We start from the raw sequence: 23,511 nt of genomic DNA on the forward strand, positions 1-23,511 counted from the left end.
AGCTGCACAGAGATGCTGAGCAAGTGCAGTGGATACCACCCCGATGCCATCGACACCTCCCAGCGAAGGAGAGGAAGGTGAGAGGTGTCAGCTCTTTAGACGAAAAGCACAGCCTTAGGAGGAGGTTAGCATCCAAAGCCAGGCGATCCAAATGCCCTGGCAGCCGCCTTTCCAGCCAGCCCATTTGATGGAAGAGAGCTTTGAAGATTTCAAAGGGCGCCGTGTTTCCTAGTTTATCGCAAGTGTCTATCTTAAACCAATATTATCATTTTAAGCATGACCGGAGCAAGAGGAATCTTCAGAAACCGTTCCTGCCGCAGGAGATAGACACAACAGGCAAAGAAAAAAAAAATCCCTCAGACTTAAAACATCATGCAAGACCCCGACGCCCATCCAGCCCAACAGCACTGCGGCTGCTATCAGCGCAGATCTGTCAAGAGGCGACATCTACACTGTTCTGGTCTTGACAACGAAAGGAGCTTCTGCTCTCCCATGAAGTTTTCCCCTCTGCCCTTTCTGAAGCGTACATCTCCATATCGTTGACACCGAGCCCCTACGGCGCAACCCAAGTGAAGGGGAATAAACGTCTTCCGAGGGGTGGCAGGCACCAGAGACAGCCATCATCTCTTAAAAAGCCTCCCGCCTTCACCGTCAGGAGCAAACGCACCCCAGAGGGTGGTGGAAGAGCAGGCACACGGGACGATGCCCGTCCTGGTGACCGAGCCACGGACGCAAAGCCTGCATCCGAACCAAGGAAAAGCGCTCAGCACATCTTCCACCTCGCCAAAGCGAGAGCAGATCACAATATTCAGTATGCGGTGCTGGATCGGGGCAACTTGAGGCGTGCACAGACTGAGCTGGACTGCAGCGGTTATTTAAGCTGCGCTTTAGAACTGGGTTTAGGCATGTAGAGGGTGAGGGGCAGCAGAGATGAAGATGTTTCTCTTGGTCTCTGGTGGGAAAGCTTATGAGCAAGGGAAAACCAGCAGTATTGTCTCCCAAGTACAGAAAGAATATGCCCATCTCGAGGTTACCTGGCAATTTCCATTATTTTAAGTACAAATAAAGGAAATCACAAGAAGTGTAACCATCTACCAGTAAGTCAGGCTTCAGCTTAGACAGAAGGAGTTAATTTCCAGCCACTCAGAGCTTTGATATCTTAAACCTTTTCAGTCTCTGGACAAGATGAGGAATAAGCATAGACAGTGTCAGACTCTGTGATCGGGAGGACAAAACGCTGCAAACAGCTGTGCCTAATTTTAGCATCTGTTGGTTCTGTTTCTTCGGCACTTGCGGGTGGTGGGGGGGGGGGTGGCCCCGTCACTCCCAGTTTATTAAAGACACAGCCAGAAGGAGAAAAGAGGAGTGTTAAATCACACTCCGGGGATTAGCTCGTGGCAGAGAGGAAAAAACAACCCAGCAAGGCACCGCTGACCAGCGATGGCATCCATTCCCTGCCGCTGCTGCGGGATACCCCGCGTCCCCCAAGGACGCACGGGGGGTTCATCACCTCCGTGCATCGCGCCGGCACACGCGTGCACGGAGGGCAAGCAGCGGGTCAGGCACAGCCCCACGTTCCCCTCCTACACCTTGGTCCTTTCTGCTTTTTGAGCAAGCTGAGGGCATCTGTATCACTGCTATGTGCTCCCTGGCAGGGTCACCTCCAGATCCGCCCTGTTGTCCAGAGATGCGTCCAACCACGCAACGGGGCGACCACTGCTCCGCAGGAGAGGGGCCAGAACTTCAGAGGGCCCCCAACTCTCCTCCCCACCCCTCAAGCAACCTCTCTGCAGCACAGGAGGGGGAACGGCCCTGGTTGCTGAACCCCAAACCTCAGGCTCGGGGCTCTCAGCCTCCCCAAAGAGCTGGGGGTCGCCTTGCGTCTCCCCAAAGGAGCCCGGCGCTGGCAGGGCGCAGCAGACCGCTCTGCTCCATGCAAGCGCTGCTGCTGCCACCGCCAGGCTGAACCGAAAAAGCGAGGATAAAAACTGCATTAGCTCTGCCAGGTGACCTGGTTTGAGATTCAAAATACTGAGGTATTCCTTTCCCCCTGCACTCCCTTCCTTTACTCTGAATTAAGACACCCCACATGCCCGCAAGCTGTTTCTTCAGCGCCGTAAATACGCAGCCTACCGAGGCGAGAGCCGCAGTTAGACTCCGCTCTACGAGCGAGCTGCAAAAAGCTCCGACCGCTCGCCAGGGCTGCTAGGACACGACTGGGATGCTCTGCTCAAGTCAGCTGGAACAGCAATAGCCGGTCATTAAAATACACACTCTGCAGGGTAACAAGTCCACGCAGACCAGAGGCAGAGACAGGCATTAGAGGAGCTGATAAGGCTCATCTGACTGCTAACGATTTTGTCTACAGTTATTTTTGTGCAGCTGGGAACAAGTGGCTACAGTCAGCTACTTGCCAGCTGGGGAGAAAGCAGCAGTTTTGCATCATTGGGAATGGGAACAGATCCAGCTCGGCCCCGCACCGTGCTCCCAGATTTTCTCTCCTTGCTGGCAGAGGTTGCCACGGACCGACCAAGACCGCATTCAGCGACATCTCAGGGTGACCGGTGAAGATGCAAAGGGCGGGGTGGCAAAGAGCAGGGTTTTCCTGCACACGCCGCTTGATTCGAGCCTCTGCTGACAATTGAGCAGCACCTTGACGTGCTGGCTGGATTTAGATCCCTTTACAGAAGCCAGATGCCCTTGCCTGTTTGGCAGAGAGAAACTCTCATTCACACAGCTGAAGGCAGAGCAGCCAAAGGTGACCATCTCCCTCCATCCACCTTCATGGGCCTTGCCAGCATGGACCAACACCACTCCTATAGCCGGCATCTCCATGGCTTTGGGAAGCCTTGAGCTGTAAGCAAGCTCAGGGCTTACAGACAGCTCTGAAAGCACAAAACATTCCTCACTCCAAAGCAGGCGACGGCCAAGCTTCACCCCTTGGCCTTGCTTCCCCGTGACTGCCAACTGCAGCCCAGCAACTCCCAGTTTGCACTGGAAAAGGCAGAGGTAGACCCACCTGAGCACCGGTGGCCTGGGCAGATCTGCGGAAGGAGACATCCTGAGCCAACTCCACCTACTCAAGCCAACACTGGTTACACCAAGTTTTCGGCTTTGGGTTGCCAGCCAGTGCCAGAGAAAGGCTCTCTCCGGAGCAGACCTGTTAGTGTGGAGGGAAGGCCCGCGCATCCCTTCGCACCCCATCCCATCAGCTACCCCCTGCCCTTAGGATCCAGGCACCTCCATCCAAAGCGGCTCCTTCCATCCCATGCTCTCCACAGAGACTCCCCAAATCCCTCCTGTTGTCGCTGCCACGCTGGCCGTTGGGCAAGCGCGGCTGCCTTGACTTGACGCTGAGCATACAAGTGGGGCTGACATTTATTTAATCCTCATAGTAATGTTGACTGTGTACTTACTGAAACACCTCATGCTTATGGAAGACATTTGTTTCCAAGCAGCTTATGCTAAATTACAGTGATATAAAGGAAACACTTATCCAATTATTGACATTTACTGACTGGCAGCATACAGCTTGAATACTCATTTATGCTAGTGGAGGGGGGGAAGCCCGAGAAGGATTCAGGCCCTTCATTTCTGATCTTGTAATGAGTTGGGCAATATGGAGTTAATGAGTGAATACCTGCCCAAAATGCAAGGTGGGACTCCAAACCCGATGGCTTCTCCCACTCCCTCCCTGCTTGGGGGAAAATAAAGTAATATTGGACCCAGAGCACAAAGCTTTGATCCTTCATCCGAGAGGCAGCTGGAGAAAGTTCAGCCCTTCCACTATCAGCACCTACTTCATCTGTGATTAGCAAGGCTCCCCCAGCCCGCGGCGTGCGTCCTGCCGGGCAGCGAGCTGCTTAAAAACCATTATCGAATAGTATCGTATCTATCTATCTATCTTGAATAGTATAGTATCTGTATTTCCCCTCCCACAGAGACAGGGCTGCTCACCCAAAAGCCTCCCGAAACGTTCAGCCTTCGGGTGCTGCAGCATCCGACCAGAGCCTGGCACACCCAGGCAGGGTGCACACACCGCGGCTTTGCCACGTGCCATACTGAAAAATGACAGCAAGGGACCCAAGAACATAAATTCACTAGCACTTACGAGGTGAATTAGCCACCACCTGACGACGTACACATCAAACCAGCGCAGCAATTCCACCAAACACAAAGTAATTGGAAAGAAAAGCAAGCATCAATTATCCCAGTTGAAAGTCTGATGGTGCTTGCATCAATGGTTCATGGGCAAAGCCCTCAAAACCCAATTCCATCCTGCTCCACCCCGAGAGCCCAAAATGCAAGACCAAAAGCTTGCTGTAGCTTGCGTTGCAAGCGGGGGCGTTGAACGAGCGCGTTAAGACAAGATCTTATCCTGAAGTTTGCATCCGAATTTAACAACGCGAGCCTTCCACCTCCCACTTCGATAGCACGCGACATCAAAAGAGGCAGGACGGAGCCCACCGCCAAGAGGTACGCTCAAAGCACGTTTAGATTTTAAGCTCTTTAATGCAACTGAGTAAAAGGAGGAGCCATGCAGCAGCCAAGCGACCTACGGCTCCTTCTGCTCCACTTCGGAGGCTGCTGCTGCCACCAGGGAAAGGCAAACACTTGAGCACGGGTCTTGCCAGCCAGGCAATGAATAAACAGGCTCGACTCCGCTCAAAAGGCATATTGAACCCGGACATCTGTTAGGCCACAGTTTCCAAGACCAGAACCCAGCGTTTGCTCTGTCCTACCACAATGCACAATTCAGAAATGGATATTTTCCTCTTTCCCCCCCCTCGAGCAGTTTGGAGTACAGACGTTCCCCGAGGGGCAGTGAAGTAAAGGAACAGAAACCCACAGATCAGAAACCATAGAAAACAGAGTTTTGAGCAGCATCAGGATCCTGCTATTCAACCCATGCCTGGAAAGAGTAGCACGGGCTTTAAACTTCATTTCTTCCCAGCCAAGAGAAAAGAAATCCCGCACGTTTCCTGGCACGTTTGAAATTAATACTGCAGGCGATGGATTCACACACCCCCCTGCAAGAGCTGGGACCAGTGCCAGCCCCGAAGGCAGGGCAGGCCGCCTTAAAAACCCACAGCTCCGCCAACCGCCTTAAATCTCAGCAAATAAGTACGGGGCTGATTTACAACCAATTTGTTTCACTACCTATTGATTTATAAAATAAGCTTGCACCCGGTCACTACTGCTCTGTCTCTCTCTTTGGCCAGAGGTAGCTCCCAAGGAAGGCAAAGACAAGACTCGCATTGTTCCTCAACAGAAGCTAAATTAGGGCCTTCATCAATCGTCGTTATAAATTTGCTGGTCTTTAAAATAAATAAAAGAAAAATAAACGCTGTTAAATCCTACTGCAAGGATCCTGGAAGCGACGAAGCCAATGCTCCAGCAGCACCTTTCGTGAAGTCCCCGCCACCCCGCGCGCCGAGGAGCCGACGGCTCCGAGCACGGCACCGACTCGCAAACCCGATCGTTAAACCGGAGGTTTGAAGCCAGCCACGCTCTCCATCACAGACTGCTTGCAGGAAAACAGTTTATTCAAAACCCTTGGTCCTCAGCCAGTTCACAACCTGAGGGGCTCATCGGCCTCTCCCCTTTATTTACGGCTACAAAAGAAAGAAGAGCATTGAGCCTATTTTATGCAGCCCAACTACAGAGAGCCTGGGAGCTGGTAGCACGCAGTGCCGGTAACCTGTCGGGGATTTCTGTGCACGTCTCTACTCCAGTCGGTGTCACCTAAAAAGCACCGAAGTAATCGACATCTGCCCGAGATGTGCCGTGCATAAACTGCCCGGGGCCCTCCGTCCAACCTTGGGAAAGGAGGAGGCCAGGAGGGATGCGGCGGTGGCACCAGGGCAGGCGCTTCTCCTCGCTTTCCTCCCTCTGGCAAAGGGCACCCGAACAAAACCGCAGCTCCTCCCTCTCCTTCTTTGACACTCACCGAAACCTCGCAAGAAAGCCACTTTGAGCAGAGTCAGCCCTGGTCCTCACCTGCACCTCGCTGCAGGAGGCACAGACTGAAGATGGGGAAGCATGCAGAACGCTTACGTTGTGTTAAAACAGACATCAGAAGAGGCGATGCCGCACTTTTCCCCCAGGACAGCACAGGCTGGACGACACCAGCTCCAACCTGAGGCTTGCTCGGGTTTCCCTCCCACGCAGCCCAGTTGTGAGCTCCTGCAGCCTCACCAAACCCACACCTTCCCACCAGCAGCACCTCCCACCTTCACAAAGCACCTTTCCAAACCGTTGCTCTCTTCTACTCAACCATTTCCAGTTGCAACTTCTTGTGCTGCTAGCACTCTTCCTTGGCTTAATTTTTAAAGCCCATTAGCACTTGCTCGTTTTGCAGCACACCATATGCACTCCCTGTACTTCCCAAACAGCTCCCCAGCGCTGAGATTCACCTGCTGGGTTTAGGAAAACAGCCCAACACATTTCTCTCGCAAAGCTACCCTGCTCTCTACATGGCAGGAGGAATTAACTTTAAAGAGGGATCACAAGCACAGATTTCCAGGCTTCTCATTAGCAGGCTCATGGTTGCCAGACGCAGCAACCCCCTCTTGCACCAGGGAGCAAAGCCAGCAGCCCTTGTACACCCACCTCCCAGCACCCCGTAAGCTTGCGTTTTTGCTCCCTGTCACCCATTAACCTCCTCTGAGATGCTGAAAACCCTCATCTCCTGGTCCTAACCAGTGGGGGGGGGGGCTGGAATTGGCCTGGTTTCTCTCATCAGCATCATTTCACCCTTTTCCACCCGGGGGCTGATGACAAGCCACTGGGAAGTTGAGCCACTGCTGCTAATAACAGGCCCCTCTGACAGAAGATTGCAAAGCATTTGCTTCCAGGGAGGAACCAAGTGAACTGTGAAGGAGAAAAACATACCCTGCAACACCCGGAGAACTTGGTATTCATCACCCTGAGGGAAAGCAAACATGCCTCTGGAAAGAGAGCCCCAGACAGGCAGAAATCTTCCCATCCAAGGTAAATTTTGGATCCTGCCAAATCCATCTAGGCTGTTACAGGCCAGTTAAGAGGCTGTAGGTACATCTTCAGCGGTGCTCCTTCCCACAGCTGAGGCACCTTCCCCAGTTCCTTCCACCCTCGCCCAGTCTGGACACCACTGGAGCGGAGGCGGGAGGGGTAAGCTATTTCCCGGGGAAGAAGCAAAGGCAGCTAGTTTTCATGGCAGCACCAACTTTTTCCCCACCGAGGGGCACCACACATCTAAGTCTCCGCGGGAGGCAAATCCTGCTGCGACTTCACCTCGCCTTCCGCCAAAGCTGTGGTCCTGACAGCTCTTGGGGGGGGAGCCGTGGAAAAGTGAGTAACGCCAGGGGAAAAACAGCCCTGTATAGGCAACACTGACCTATCGACTTCCAGAAAGGGAAAATGCAGGCTGTTTCAGACCATTTGCAAGGGTGAAAGACAGAGGATGCTCAAGGGAAGGCAATTTGTTCCTCCTAGATCGCCTCAAGAGAGGCACACAAGTCGGCCGCGAAAGGGATGCTCCTGCTAGGCTGAGCCATGCCTGCGTGCACCCAGGTGCAGCGGGGCCCCAGCCGGGGAGCAGCAGGCACCTTCCTCCTGCAAGCTCAGCCGGGAGCCCAACTTCCAGCCTGCACGGTTTGCAAGGAACAGCAGGATGCCGGAACGCCACACGGAGGCACGGGGCCCGTGAAGTACAAACCCAAGGGCATAAGCATGCAGATCCGGCGATGGAAAATACCTTTTTGGCGAGGCTTTGCGTAAGGGAGCTTTTAAACTAGCGTCCAGAGACCACAGATCCCAAGCGAGGTTTTCAGCAGAGGTGAAACTCCCATCCCTGCTGCCCTTGGCTCGGGGGAATTTAAGTCCTGCCTGCCTTATTACGGCAAATCCCCCCAAGCCACTTCGGTGCCGCAGGCAAGGAAAGGCAGCCCTGCCTGCTCCTTGCCCACAAAAAGGAGCCACTGAAACTCCTGATGGACAGGGTCAAGTGATTTTAATTGCTCCTCCAAGTGAGTTTTGGCCCAGCAGCTCCCTCCAGAGCCAGGCACGGCTGCTCCCTGGGTGCCCACGTGCCGTCCCATCCCCACGGCCCACCGGCTGTGGGAGCACCTCTGCCCACGGAAAGCAAACGCCACCGCATCTGAACCCACCCCAACCACCGCAGCGGCCGCTCGCAGGGAGGCAAATGCAACACAGGCGAGAAAATAACCTTCAGTTCCCACATCCAGGCCTTTCCTCCCCCCAAAGTACTACGTGGATAAGGAAGCCTTTGCATGAAATCCCGTTAGGGATGCTTTGCACGGTTTCACCCCAAAGGGGAAAGCCACAATGCTGTCGACAGCCCTTTTCTCATGTACTGCGAGCAGCAACTCCATAGAAATGCACTCGGTTCATCTCACGGAAGGAAAAAGCCGAAAAAGGCTCTGCAAGGCACTCTCTCCCTGCCTCGTAAGCCGGCATGAATAAGCAAGGTGCCAGATGCACGCTCCTGACGGTACAGACGGGGAGACAAATCAAGCGAGCTCAGGCTACGCGCAGCAGAGCCGAGGAGCCACGGCAGCTTTCGAACACAAGCGCTATTAAAAAGTGCATTAGCCCTTCTTCAAAACAACGGCTGCAAAAGGGAAGAGGGGGAAAAAAAAAAAGAAAGAAATCCCCGCTGGATCCCAGGCACAAACTTATCCAGCTCCGTCAGCAAACTGCCATTTGACCTGCAGGGAGTTGAGAGATTCCTGGGAGCGGGGAGAGATGCGAGGAGGCCAGGATCAGCTTCCCAATCCCGGCCCCGCCGCTGCCGTACCGTACCGGGGAGAGTTCACATTTGTGCAGCCAGAAACCTACACCGAAGACGCAGTGGGTTTCTTTTATGCAGAAGCAAAGGCGAATGCAAACACAGCTTTCTCCCTGAAGGAATATTAGTACAAGCAGAGAGAGGGAAAGAAAAGGGGAAGGGAGGGCAGCACGGGAGCCCGACATCACATCAGAGCCCGACATCATATCCAAGCCCGGGAAAAGAAGAGGTAAGGACAACCAGAAGCCCAGCCACCTCGAAACAAGGCATCCCTGCTCAGGGAACAGGGGGAAACGCAGCGTATGGCGGGGATGCTCAGCAATAATGTCTGGCTGAGCAAAAAAACAGCTGCCCGTTGCGAAGCACTACTCTCTCCAAAAGTTTTATCCTTCATTTAATCAACAGATGGACTAGCTGCGTGGGTTTGGGGTTTTTTTCCCACCTTTTTTTTTTTTTTAAAGCAACCCCAAGCCCTCCCCTGACAAAAGCTGGCTTCGGGACGCGACGCAGATGGTGTTTGACACCGGCGTTGCGAGGGGATGAGCAGCAGAGAGGCGAAGCTTAGGTCTGGCTGCAGCTCAGCGTCCTCCACAGGTGACAGCGAGCCCAGGGACCAGCCACACAGCAGCACGGCACACACAAAACGCTCCCCGCTCCCCAAATCCTGCTGGATTTTTTTATTTAGGGGGAGATTGGCAGGTAGCAAAGTTGCAGGGCAAATTCCTCCGGATTCCCACGCTCCTGCCCCGGCTCCTGTGCCTGCAGGGAGGTGGGATCCGCCTGTGACCCCCCCCCAACCCCACCGCAGGGCTCCCCAAATCCAAAGCAACTCTTCCCCCCCCCCCCAAACCACCACCAGCTGCCCAGGAGCAGCCCGCTCCCCACCCCGGCCCCGCAGCCCCCCCGCCTGGAGCGGGAGGCTGCCCCCCTCCCCAGCACAACCGAGCATCCATCGCCCCCCGCTCCTGGGGAGGGGATGGGGAGGGGGGTGTTGCTGAGCAAAGCCGTGTTTACACACAACCACGATCTAATTAACGGAGCTGGAGCAGAAAGAACTCGTTTGCATGCGAAAGATTTTCCCCCTTTTTTTTCTTTTTTAAAAAAAAAAAAGCTTGCTTTTTTAGCAAGCCGCCTCGCCAGGCATGCATGCAAAAACTCTGCAATCCTCCTTCTCTTCCCCCTACCTTTTTCCCCTCACCTTTTGCAAGGAGCAAAACCCACACACGCCCCCTTCCCCCGACCCGGGGACCCCCCACCCACAACACGGGGAGCCCCCCCCCCCCCCAACACGGGGACCCCCCACCCCCTTTACTCCTCCCGGCCGCCCCGCTCGGAAACTAAGTGCGGCACCGGCTCCTACCGTGGCTGAGCAAGAAGCACCCGAGGAGGAGGAGGAGGAGGTCTGCCTGGAAAGCGCTCATTCCTCAGGGTGGGCCCGGCGCCGGGGGGCTCCGCTGCCGGCGGGGGGCTTCAGGCCGCCGCCGCCGCCCGCCGGCTCCGCTCGCCCGGCTCCATCGCCGCCGCCGCCGGCTCCTCCCCCGGCAGCGCTGCCCTGACTGGCGGAGCCCGGCTTTTGGGTGGTGGAGGAAGGGGAGGGAGGAAAGTGATGGTTAAAAGGGGGAGTAACTTGCGCGGAGGCGGGGGATGGCTCAGCCCGGGCCGGGGTGCAGCCCCCCGCCCTCTGGTTGCAGCCAGGGGGGGGGATTCGTGCACCCCCCAAGCGCTTTGGGGTGCGAGGGCTGTAGTAAAGGCTGTGCCTGGGGTGTAAAGCCGGGGTGCCCCCTCCGAGGGGTGCCCACCCCCCCATGCCGCTCCCTGCCCCGGGGGAGGAAGCAGCCGGAGCCTTTTCCTTCCTTTCATTACCAGTTTTCAGCTTTCCACCTTGCTTTTTTCCCCCTTTTTTTTTTTTTTAATATTATTTTTGGCCAGCGAGAGTTTGGGCACAGAGCAGAGGGTCCCAAAAATAACGAAGCAAAAATAAACAAGCAAAACCACAGAAATAAAAGCATTTCTTACCTCCACGCTTCACACAGCAACCGAGGCCAAAGGCTCCCTCGTCTCCAAATGCAAAGGGGCACCTGGGAGCGCAATTATAAGACCGAGCTTTAGAAAGTAATTACAGCTGTGGACCTTAATTCCTTACCGCTGTGCTGAAAGGTGAACTTCAAAGGGGTTGCCACAGCTCGCCAGCCGTGGCTAGCTTCTGCCAGCGCCGGCTTGCCTTGCTGGGAGCTTGGGTTTGGGGCTACTTGCGCTGGTTTAGCTAAGCTGGGAGAACTCCGCAACGTCTCCTCGTGCTAATAAGCTAAACCGATGCCAGGCGGGCTAAGCCTGGCTTAGGGGCCGCAGCGAGCTGAGATTTATTTATTGAGACGCGAGCGGCTCGGCCTGGCGCACGCACGCTTTGCTCTCTGCGGAGGGGTAGTCACCCTGGAAATGAAGAGCTTTTTTTATTGGTATTATTATTTTTAGCTTGCGTCCCTCAGGAAATAAAGCTCATTTGGTGGTGTCCGTGCGTGCTGGGTTTCCCAGCCCTGCCTGCTTGCGTACCTGTCAACCGATTTGGGAGGGAAAGAGCCAAAAAGGGGGATGTTTGCCCGCAATTACCACAATCCTGCGTTTTCTCCCGGGGCTGGAAGGGACAGTGGGGCTCCTGGACAGTATTTTCCCTCTGCCACCAGCTTGCCCTGGGCAAGTCACATCAGCCCTGGCCCTCGGAGGGCTTTTGGCAGCGGCCGAGGCCGCGGGGACGTTTCTGTGGCTCCCCTGCGAGGCAGGGCTGGGGAGCGGCTACAGGTGGTAGCAGGCAGCACTGCAAATGCACGTTGAATAAAATCCTCGACGCCTGATTTCGGTGGGAATTAGAGTGCTAAATAATTCGGAGACTTTCCCTGTTGGTTTTTACTTTATTCTGCAAAATGCCGTTTGCTTGCAGACTAGGGGTACTAATGTATGTTAAGCTGCGACACATGCGAGACTTTTCTGTGAAGCTCCAAAACACCATTAACATTTTTACAGCAATTTCTTATCCCCCCCCGCCAAGAATATTATTCCTTGCCTGCATTAAAACCAGCAGAATTTTTAACTTTCAGGAAAAGGGAATATTTTTCTCTTTTTTTTTTTCCTCCTTCCCATTAAAAACATTTCAGCTGGAAAATTCTCACCATTGTAACGCTGACCTTTGCAAAGGGCTTTAAATCCTTGCCTGGAAGTAGCATGGAAGTGCAAAGTTTTATTAACTGATTACCTCTGCGGTTTCAACTACATTGCTAGGCAAATTTGATTGAGAGGACTAGGCAATTGCACCGTGCATGTAAAAGAAAAAAAAAAAAGCAGGTTTCTGAGATCATTCTGGCTTGCTGGAGCTGAAAGAAGGCTGCGGCTTTGAGCATCGTCCTGCAAAACTGCCTGGCCTGGGCCTAACTTTCCTTTACCTGCACGACTGCGTTATTACAGCAGACAAAATCAAGTGCAAAGTGATTATTAGATGCTCTTCTCGGGTATCTCCTTTAAATCTGCCCTGCTTTGGCGAAGGAAATGAATCATTCCAATGAAAGAGCTGGGAAAATCAGAGCGCTGGGTGAAATGGCCTTTGGGGAGGAATCTTTGGTGGAGCGAACGGGAGAGGTTTGCGTCTGCAGGCGGGAACCCCAGGCTGGGTCCCTCTGCAGCGCCCCGCTTCCAGCCCCTGGCTGGTGGGGCCGCGGCTGCGCCTCCCCGTCCCGCCTGGGGTTTGCACCCCCGCCCCGCGCGCCGCCTAACAGCAAAGAGCAACGCTGGGAGCTGGGAAGAGCAGCTGAGAAACCGCTCCCTTGCTTCGGAAAGTCAAGGGGGGTAAACCCGGCATCTTTCTCTTTTTTTTCCCTTTTTTTCCCCCTTTTTTCCCCCCCTTTTTTTTTTTTATTCCCCATTAACAAGTGCAATAGATATGAAACATGGCAACAATGAAAGGGAATACTTTTCTGATGGCTTTGACTCTCTTACTTCCAGGCTATTTACCGACAAGTGCAAGAAACAAAATGTGCTGAAACGCTGCAGCAAAATGGGGGGCAAAAAAAAAGGGGAATAATATAAAACATGTAAGCAACTTGATAAAAATGAAGCAATAGTGACAGAAAATGGAGTTTTAAACAGCAGGACAACGGCAACTCAGATGGATTTCGTTCTTGCGTATTACAAAGCTAAGCCAAGCACCTGGAAGAGAGAGGGAGAGGAAAATAAGCACCCCTTTCCCTGGTTTATAAAATCTTTTCCTTGTTGTTTAAAAATATAGATGACAAGTGAAAGCTATAGAGAGCCCTGCTGTAAAAACACTGACCGGGGACTCAGAGCCTTTCCCTGCTCTTGCTGCAGAGCTTTCCCCAGGGCCTTAGGGAAATTCAGCCCACCCTGCCTCAGTTTCCCCCTCTGCAAAGCGCTGCTCACCTTTCCTGCCTATTTGCAAGACAAATGCTTCAAAGCATGAGCTGTCTCCTAACTGGAAAGCGAAATTATTTGGATAACGGGATGGAGGAGGGAGCGGTTGTCCCTCCAGATGTCAGGAGCGGTGCCCAGCCCTTGGCAGGCACCGGGGGACCTCACCGCAGCTTTGGGGCCGAGAGGTGTTGCGGAGGTGCACCCTTGGAGATGGCAGGAGGCAATGAAGCCGGTTGAGGTCCCTCTGAGATTCTGGGGAGACATTCGGGACTCTCTTTCTCCCCCCAGCAAGCCGGGGGCATTGGGACAGGAGGCTGATCTCCTCCAGGCCACCACCTTCCCGGGATGCTTCTTGGGGAAGGCCAGAAAACACAGGGAGACCTTTTCGTTTGGCAACAGGGAGGCAAAAGTGAAGGCAGCTGCCTACAGAAAGCCCCCAGCTATGCCAGCCCGGGACATGACGGGGATTTGCAGCCCTTCACCTCTCACGCTGCCTTGGCTTTCCATGCAACCCCAGCCCCAAAGTGCCGGTCCCATTCCACGTCTCCCACCGGCCCCGCTTGGAAAGCAACCCAGGCCGGGGAAGCCGATCAGGGGGGAGTGCCTGAGCTCTTTTTTCTCCTTGTCTCCTTCTTTTTCTGCCGGCTGCGTGGACAGCTGCCAAAAAAACCTCGGCTTGTGGCACTTGCTAAAACTCTTGTACAGCAGGTCTGGGAACAATACAGGCAGAGATAGGCAGGGCCTGGAAACGGGCAGGGGCAGGGGGGGAGAAAGGCACTGAGGCTTCGAGGGTTAAAGATGAAGAAGAAGAACGCTTTGATGACATTTTGGTTTCAGGCGGGGATAGCTTGGCTTTCTACGCCAACCTGGCATCCCCTTTTTCTAAGGGGGGAAGGCTGAAGCTGGGTGGCAAGGAGCAGGGATGCAACTGGGACCCGTCCGCAGTGCACCGCTGCTGCCAGGCGATGCTGCCGAGGCTGGAAGAGTGTGTCTGGTTAATAGGCAAGTCCTCATCAAACACCCCTTCCCCAATTCCTCCCGTGGTTTCACATAGCCATCTTGCTCGGTCCTCATAGCCATCTTGCTCGGTCCTCATAGCCACCCTGCTCGGTCCTCATAGCCACCCTGCTCGGTGCCCGTAGCCACATGCCATTGCAGCTAGAACTGGTTGCATCGCGCCACGATGGAGACGGATTAAAGTTGCAAAGATGGCCAAACACCATCACCAATTGGTTTCTCCTTAGGCCTTCCTAACTTAATCAAGATCAGTCCCGCATCCATCCCCCCGATGCTTTGATGCAACCTTTCATGCAGATCTTTTCATGCTAAGTTATTTTAAGGGCGTGCTTTGCATTCAGCCGGTTGTCTGCTTTTATGGCAGCGCTCCCTGCCACGCAAAGTTAAAATAGCGGAGTTGAACCTGCGGCAGTTTTGTGCGTGGATGGGCTGGGTGCATCTCAGCATCTCCTCCGGGAGCAGGGGATTTACGGGGCACTGCGGAGAAGCTGGTAGTGAAGGATGGCTTCCAAAGCCCGGGGTGAAGCTCCACGAGGTATTTCCCGGGGTTGAGAGAGAATTGCTCATTCCTGTAAGATTTTCAGCTCCTGTTTCACCGCCCAGATGTGCCCAGATGTGCTGGGGCATCGGCCCTCTGCCGAGCTGTGCGCGTTACAGGAGAACTGGGGCCAGATTTTGCCCTCCATCGCTCCCCTCTCGGTGCTCGGGGGGATTCAGAGCTGGGCAGATTGTCTCAATCCACTGAAAAACCATTAAACCTCCGGATCAGGGTGTTATTCACGTGTCTGAACATGATGAACGTTAGTTCTTGCTAAGAATTACCACCTGATCCTGACTTTTTTCAGGTGCCACAAAACTTTGCAGCTCAGGAGGGAAGGAGGGAGCTCCGCAGCTCCTCCCGTGGTCTGCAAGAGAGGAGCTGGCTGTAGACAAATGCGAAGGCAAGTATGTGATGAGACTGCGGGACACGGACAGACCCTGGCCTCTCTGCCAGTTTTGTGGCTTTTAATACTCCTTTTTTTGGATTTTTCATCCCGCAAGCTCTTTCTGAAACCTGGCTTGGACTTTTTTTGCTAGAGAAAAAACTGGTGCATGTATAAAAGCCCTCAAAAACGAACGAGCCGCGAAGGGTTAAACGGAGCATTTGTATAAAAACAATGAATTCCGTTTTTGCTTGATTGGCACTTTAATTAGGCGCATGTCCTTTTGCTGCCACTGCAATCAGATTGGAGGAGAATGGGAAGCTTCCACACCATTATATTTATCTCAAGATTACAAGATTTCCATTTTTTTTTTAATGCAAAGGGGAAAAAAAAAGAAAAAAAGCACCTTATAAATGGGAACGATATTATTTAGGGCTTGGAGAAAGCGTGGCTTCCTGATTGCAGCACAAGAATTAATCTTATTATGTTAACAAGGGATTGTTATGCTAAGAAGAACAGGGAAGAAAAGTTGTGTCTCTCAAGTCTGCCAGGGAGAAGACAAGGACCGGGCAGGCTCGAAAGCCAGCCTCGAATTTAAGAGCTTCAGCAAAAAGAAAAAAGCCCAAAGTCCTTGTGGTTTTTATAAGGCAATTTCCCTCTTTTCCTTCTCTTTTACTGTGCGGAGGCTGTAACTCCAGCTCGCAGCTCCCAGCCACCTGGGGAATCTCCCGAGACTGGCTCCAGATAAGCGCTGCTGGTAAATAATGTGCCCAGATTACAACGTCTATACCTAAGTCTCGCTACCTCCTAAAATTTAAAGTGAGACGAGCAGAGAAATCGGGCTGAGCAGGGTTTTACGCCCAGACGTAAAAGGCACCTCCACGCACGCGAAGGGGAGGTAAATGGGACGCTGGAGATTTCCAGTTCCTGACCTCCTTGGGAAATTGTTTCTTTATTGGAAATAAGGATCGTTTTATCTGCTGAAAAATAGAAAAAAAACAATCTGAAAAAAATGATTCAGCACTGCTTTTGGTGCTTTCGGGTGTAAAAAGGAGAACCTCTGGGTAACCTTGCAGCTCCTTCCCCTTCTTCTCCCATGCCGTGAATCCCCAAAATCCGCAGTATAGGGGATAAAACCCATTCGCCAACACCGAGTCAAACCCTGCCTCCCACCTCGCCGAGCTGGTTGCTGTTACAGGGGGCTGAGCGAGAGCTGTGAGTCAATATTCAGCTCCATCTTTTCCTTTTTTTTTTTCCTTTATTTTTTTTTTCCCAGAAAGCTTTCAAAACCCGTGACGAGCGTGAGCATCGGCTGAAAGCAAAAGTTGGCTGCAAAATTTCAGCCTGTCCCTGGGTTTTGCTCAAGTCGAGGAAAAGGCGTTTGTTTTGCAGTGGAAAAGTTTATTCTTCGAGCAAAGAGAGAAATGATGCCATTTGATTGAGGTGGCTAATTACACAGCTTGAAGAGTAAATTACAGCTATCAAATATCCCAGTGAATATTCACTTACAAATGGAGAGAGAGGAAAATGAAATTTTTTGGGTTTGCTGGCAATTTTGAAATAAAAACATTGTCTCTGATGGGGAATGTTAACCAATCCTTTTAGAATTCTTCTGCAACTGCTAAATTCGAATGATATTTTCTTGCAGACCAACCAAACAGTTCACTCCCATAGCCCCGAGCTACTTTTTTTTTCTAATTTGAGGTTTTGTGTTTCCTTGTGACTTTTGGAAACATTTGCCCTCACTTTAACTTCTAATTTTTTCAGTGAAAAACATTAATAGCAAGGTTAAAAAGAGTTGAAACCGCCCAACTGGAGTAAAAACCTTTGTCGGAAAAAGTACATTGCTGGCCAGAAAAAGTTTCGTAGCAAAAAAAAAGACCCCAAACCATCCATCTCCTCAATTAGTAAATACACAACAATCTGAATTTCATTCCCCCAAGCTGGAAAGATTTCTAAACAGTGAATAAATGGAAGGCGACCGCGGAGAAGAGCATCAAACGCCGGGAGTGAAGCTGAGGGCTGAGCCGCTTCGTCTCCGTCTCGCCCATCTCCCTCCTTGCCGTTTCAATGCTCTCTTTGCCGATGCAGGCACCCTGCGGAAGGTGCTGTTGCTCGGTTTGCTGGGGCCACAAGCAAAACAAACCCTTTCTTTTACCTGGAACCACTATAACTTGTATTTTCTCTTAAATATCAAGCTTTTGGGGCCAGGCTGCAAACCTCTGCTTCCCCAAAAAGTCACCGGTGCTGTTGGGCCGAAGCGTCCCGTGCCTCGGTTTCCCCAGGAACACAACGGGCGCCTGGCTGGGTGATTTAGTTCACGTTTTCCAGGTCTTTTTGCTGCAAAAATCCTGCAGCAATCACTCCAATCGTGCGCCGCGGATCTCCCCGCTCGCCTCCCTGCCGTGCCTCCAGCCTCCTTCCTCAGGTAATGAAAGGCAAGCATCCTTCTGTATGTCTCCGCGTGCCGGTAAATTGCTGGGGCTTATTAGGACCAAAAAAAATTTTAAAAAGTCAATTTTCTTGTCTTTTCCTTTTCTCTGGCCCTTAGGAACAAACCCGAAGCCCACAGCAACCCCCCGCTTCCCGGCCATCTCATTAAAAGCATCCTTGCGCATCCCAAGGCACGTCGGCGGCGAGGGCGAACCAGCACTTCTGGGGCATTTTGCCGTCTCTTAATTTGCCCCGTGCCACCCCCGTGTCCCGGGAGAGGAGATGTTTTGTTATGTGCAAGGAGCACGTGCGATGCGCGGGGGGACTTGTTATCCCGTCCCCGGGGGCCGGCGGTCGCTCCCGGGGGCTACGGTGAGGGCTGGGGGTGACGCGTGGGGTTTGCAGCCCCAAGGAGCCCGGGTGCCTTCAGGGTCTTCATGGGAGGAGAAGAAACAAGGCAACAAAACGCCGAGCTGCCTGCAAAATTTATCGCATCCGAGCCGTGATCGTGCACTCCTTGAACGGCAGCAGCGTGGGTCGGCATGGCATGGCCTCGGCGGCTCCTGCCGGAATTTCCCCTTGGAAACTGGATGAAGGCAAACACCCTTGCGGAAGGTGCTGTTGCTCGGTTTGCTCGGGCCAAATGCAAAATGAACCCTGTTTTACCTGCAGCCACGATAACTTGTGTTTCCTTTTCAATATCAAGCTTTCGGGGCTAAAAGCTTGGCCCGTGATCTGGCCCCCAGCATCCCACACCACGCTCTTGGGCATCGGCCCATCCCAGACCCGCCAGCTCCTCTGCCACGTCCCATCCCGCCGCAGCCACGCAAGGAATTGAATGGGAAGGGGAAAATGCTGAGCGTCCTCCCTGCCCAAACCGGCTCCTGCGCTTCCAGAACGTGTTCACAGAGTTACCCGGGTTTTGTCGTGCCTGACGTGTCCCGGGGGGGGGTAATTTTTCCCTGATGCATGATAGATTTTGTCCTAGCATGGGTCACAGAAAGCCCAACATTGATGGGTTTCATCTAATTTCAATTACAGTCATTAAAACTTTTGCTTACACGAGCTGAGCCTTTCTAAAAGCCGTCGAATGACAGCCCATTAGAGAGCGGTTATTTATAGCGGGGCATGTTAATTTTACAGGATCACAGACCAGTGATTCAGTGCCTGGCTTTGCTGAAAGGAATCACTCACAGGAATGAGTGTGTGCTGACATAAAAGCACCTAAATCCACAGCCTCCCCCCAGCAGAAGCTCCCGAGTTGGTCGAAACGCAGCGGCAGCAGCGTGTGGATGGGCCGCCCTGGGATGCTGGGGGGGGCCACAGGTTGGGGACCAACCCGTGGGATGCTGAACAATCAAATCATCCCTTTTAGCCCCAGTTCTTGGTGCGATCTGATGGACGGAGGCAGGGAGGGGACCGAGGAGATCCAGGCAAATGGGTGACTTGAGATCCAGGGAGAGCGGACACGGTGCTGGGTGATGCTGAAGGGAAGGGGGGCTCCTTTCCCACGGTACCCCCAGGTTTTTCCAGCCCTGGTTTAGGAGCTGCGGGGTGCCCACGCTCTGAAACAGCCGCCTTCCTCGCTTGCTCTCTGCTTCACGGCATTTTTCTGAGCCGCCGGGATGCCCGGCTCTGCAAAAGGGCTTTGCTGAGCCTTTATCTCCCCCGGCAAAATGCTTGGAGACACTTTGTATGAAAGATGCCGGAGATGAGGGAGGAGGAGGAAAATCTAAAAAAAAAAAAAAATAAAACCTCCTGCATTGTATTGAATCCCCTTGAATTTTAAAGTGCTCCGAGCTTGAAGCTTTCTGGGAGGAAGAATAGGAGGAGTGGGGAGAGGGAGAAAGAGATGCAGGGGAAAAGGAGCGTTTTGCAGATGCGGTGAAGGACAGGCACAGATCGCTGCGGCCCTGGGCAGGGCCTGATCCAGCCCCTGTCCGTGCTGGGGGACTTTTCCCACAGGCTTTGATCGGAGCCCTGCTGACGCTGGTCCGTGGTCATCTCAAAAAGGGGGGGCCGGCATCGCTCGGTGCCGGGGGGCTGCAGGACAGGGGGGGACCCTGGGGAGGGCAGGGGACAGGATGGAGGGCTGGCAAGGGGACGCCGAGGATGTGGACACGGACAGAGGGACCTGAGCAGCCACCAGCCATTTGCGGCTCTGCTCCCCATGCCCTGGTGTGCACCGGCACCAGGAACGTCGAGGGGGGACCACGTCCCTGTGTGGGTCCCCCACGCCAGCCCCGCTCAGCCCCGCTCCGCCCTGGGGCGTGCTCCGTGCCTGTAAGTCACGCGGGCATCATAGGCAAGTTGTGGAGGTTTTGGCCCAAAATCCACAGGGAGAAGGAATAGCATCCCAGCCTCCGGAGCCCATTAGGAAATAGGGATTTTCTACCCTTTTTGCTGGGCTGGGCGCGCAGCATCGTCCCACCCCGAGGCAGCATGGCAGCCCGGCTGCGCTGAGCCATGCGCGCAGCTTGCAAGCAGCACAGAGGCAAGCTGGAGCGCAGGCTAAGGGGGAGGACGCTGTTTTCCAGGAATAAATGTCATAAAGAGACCATAATTGCCCTGAAATATGAACCTTGGGGTCCTCCAGGCCCACGTCCCCGAGTCACCCACGCCGGCTCCACTTGCAGACAGCGCTCGCGCCCACGTTTTCTTGCCAACATCAGCCGTCTGACCGCGGGTGATGTCGACCTCTGACAGAATTTGGCACAACCCTATTAAACCCGACCTGCTGCTCCCCTTCTCCTGCCCAGCCGGGGCACCTCACCTCTGCCCGCCTGCCTGTCGACCCAGCTGCCTGATTACAACCCCCCCTGGACACGGGGCTCCCTTTTTCTATACGTTTCTATAGCACCTCCTGCAGCCCTGACCTTGGCTGAGCCATCCAGGCAATATAAAATAATATGATAATCATAGCGATGATAGCAATAATCATAATAATAAGCCATGTTCTGGCTAGGGCACCTGTCACCTAGGCATACGAGCACCAGTGACAACCAGCTATTACATACCTAGGCTAAGTGTAGTGGTGCCACGGCTGGGTGTTAATAGGAGAGCAGGGGAAATAGGAAAACAAAACGCGACTCTCCGACAGCATTGCTCCCGCCTGGAGGTCAGCCCAGCTCCCCAAACGGTCCCGCGAGCCTGAATATCTATGAATTGGTGAGTATTTTCAAGTGGGTAAGTACCTGCGGCCATCGCCAGGCTGCTTGTGCAAACGTTCCCGCGTCCTGCTGCTCGCACAAGGGTTTGTTGCCGAATGGGATCGGTGCAATTCGCTCCAGCAAAGTTTTTACACGAGCAGCAAGGCAGGGGTTCTACCTACAAGGCCAAATAGCCATTAAACCAACGTTGTCGGGGGTGGCGGTGCGTTCTCCGTGAAGTTGTACGTGGAGCTGGAACGATTTCCCCGCTGGGTCTCAGGTTGCCCCTCTAAAGCGAGGAGAGCTGGATGTCTCTGCGGGAGAAACGATGCTCGGAGGGCAGGAGAAAAACAGCTGGGGCCACGATGCTCACGGGGCTTTGACACCCATGCGGGTGGTTTATGGGGGTGGCTCTTCGAGTACTTTTGCAGAAGGGGATTTTTCCTGGGTGGGGATGGAGAGAGAGGAGGGAAGGAGCCCAAGTCAGACCCCTCCTTTTACTTAGGTGCATAAAACCGCCTCGTGGGATTGCCCAAGGCAGCGGGGTAGTTTTTAACGATCTTTAAGCACCTGCAACTCCTCCTGGGCTGCTACCTGCACCTCTAAACATCTAAATACCTTCCAGAAGCCTGGCCCTTGGCCCGCGGTATTACCCAGAGCATTTCCCCTTGGATAACACCAACAGAAAGACCAGGTTTCCCCCGAAAACCCCAGCTCCCCCCAACCCCCAGCCCACCCGCTGTCTTCCCTCTTGTTCTTGTAACAGCTTCGCTGCATTAAGCCGCCAGAATAACTCCATTGCACGGGCCACTTCACCTCTTCCCCTCTACCTGCAACGAAACCCATCTCCTGCTATTCCCTTTGATGACTTCTCTTCAGCTGCTGCAGAGGAGAAATGCTCGTATCAGCAAACAGATGGCGGCTGAGGCATGTAGCATAAAATATATTTATCAAGGCAAACAGCTGTAGCCCATTTCATTCCGAAGATTTCTATTAAAAGTTCTCTGGAGCTACAAGCTGCTCCGGCTCTGCAGCCGGAATAAAGCCGAGGGGACAAATGGCTTTTTTCAGAGCATTTCTTTCCCCTTCCTTAGCTCTTTTCTTCGCTGCCTGAAGAAAGCTCGACCTAGCTCTGCTTGCAGCGCTGGCTTTGATAAGGCTGGGTACCAAGCTGGGGTTATTACAGATTAATGTGCATTTTTGGAGAACGCCGTCATGCCCATCCTTGTGCTCGGGGCTGTACAAGTTATCCCGAAGGGTCCCAGGAGCTAAAAGGCTTGGGACGACATCGCAACGTCACAACATCAGACCTGCTGGTTGGATGACTTTCGCTTCCAGGGACATCTCTGCTCAGGTCTGGATCACACCCGGAGCCCAAAGCCGGTGCGGATGGCTTCCCACCTCTCTTTGGCAAGGTCTAGTTTACTACCGTCTTTGTTTTCATCCTGGAAAGGCTTCGCTGCCACATTTACGATGTATGAGAAGGGCCAAGTTTGAAGGAAATGCAAAGTTTTGCTCGAGTGTAAATGTATTTTCTTTTTTTTGGCAGACGTTCCTTTTGCAGCGTCGGAAAATTCTCGGCTTTTGCTGCGAACCCAATTGAAACATTGACAAATATCATGAAATCCTCCACGCAAATGGGAATTTCCATATTTTGTATTAAATATACTCTCTAAATGCTCAGCTGATGTAGTGACTCATGTGTAACCCACTCCAGCACGTCCCCAGTTGGGCAAAGATGTCCCCAAAGGGTCGCTCCCATCTTTTGGAGTCGCCCGCCACCAAAGCCATGAGGGGTTGGAGAAGCCCAGGTGTCTTGGAGAGGAGGTGGGCTGAACATTGAATGATCCAGAAAGGTAAAACCATGGAGCAGCCAGCAGCATTTCAGCTTTTCCAAAATGATCCTAGCAAGTCAAACCATAAACAACATTTTTTCCTCTTTCTCTTAAAAAAAAAAAAAGTCCTTTTTTCTTGCTTTTCTTTTTCTTTCTGTATGAAATATTCCTGGCACCCCCTCCTTTTTAACTGCCTGCCGCTTCCCCAGCCAACAGCTATGCATTTCATCCCAAATTCAGCTTTCTATTTTCAGGCGAGCGAGCGGTGGGATGAGAAGTTTGCCCTAAAAATGTGCTCAGAGGAGTCAGGCTGCCATATGCGCACGGAGATGTTAAGAGCTTGTCACCAGCCCCCTGAACAGGGAAACCGCGCTGGCAGGGGCTGCGGGCGTTAGCTGGGGACCAGGGACTTGGCTGGCTCTTGGAAAACGTGAGATGGAAGAGGGTCAGCGGTAGGGTGGTGAGGAGGCTACAGCTTGCCAACAAGACTCAAGAGACGTGGGGTTTTAATCCAGCTCGGCTGCTGGGTAAAACCTCTTCCTTTCCCCGTGCCTCAGTTTCCCCAGTGCTTTGCATTGCTCTGCTCATGCAGCCTGGGGGGGTAATTTCATGTAGGGAAATATAGCAGGGAAAAAAGGCCTATGTGGCAGAAGGGGTATGGCCAAAATGCCATCAGCTTGCTTTTTTACTCTGCGGATGGAAAATGAACGGCAACCCCTGCACCGGCTGCTGCATCCATCTCCCTGGTTGCTTGGGATGCCCCTGCGGACCCGGTCCATGCAAAAAAAAATAATCTACCGGAGGCACTTATCCAGCTCCAGAGGAGCCTAAATGACTCCTTGATTATCTCATTACTCCTCCAATAAACAGCTCAGCTCCTTGAAGGATGCACCCCGCCACGGTGCCGCGCGCGCGCCCGTGCCCGGGGGACACGCGGGCCCTGCCGA

At 53.3% G+C, this 23,511-nt stretch overlaps 1 protein-coding gene across 1 annotated transcript in view; it reads right to left on the reverse strand.

The window, feature by feature from the left end:
- Window positions 1–10,212, reverse strand: part of KIRREL3 (kirre like nephrin family adhesion molecule 3) — a gene marked incomplete at both ends in the record, with an annotated part of 334,100 nt that extends 323,888 nt beyond the window's left edge. The window contains one exon of the mRNA XM_082330666.1: window positions 10,152–10,212. Within this exon, the coding sequence (XP_082186792.1) occupies window positions 10,152–10,212 (61 nt within the window). The remainder of the gene's footprint in view (window positions 1–10,151) is intronic.
- Between the last annotated feature and the right edge of the window lie 13,299 nt (window positions 10,213–23,511).

This window comes from Platalea leucorodia, assembly GCF_965183815.1.
Source record: "Platalea leucorodia genome assembly, chromosome: 20".
In the NCBI taxonomy this organism is placed as follows: Eukaryota; Metazoa; Chordata; class Aves; order Pelecaniformes; family Threskiornithidae; genus Platalea; species Platalea leucorodia.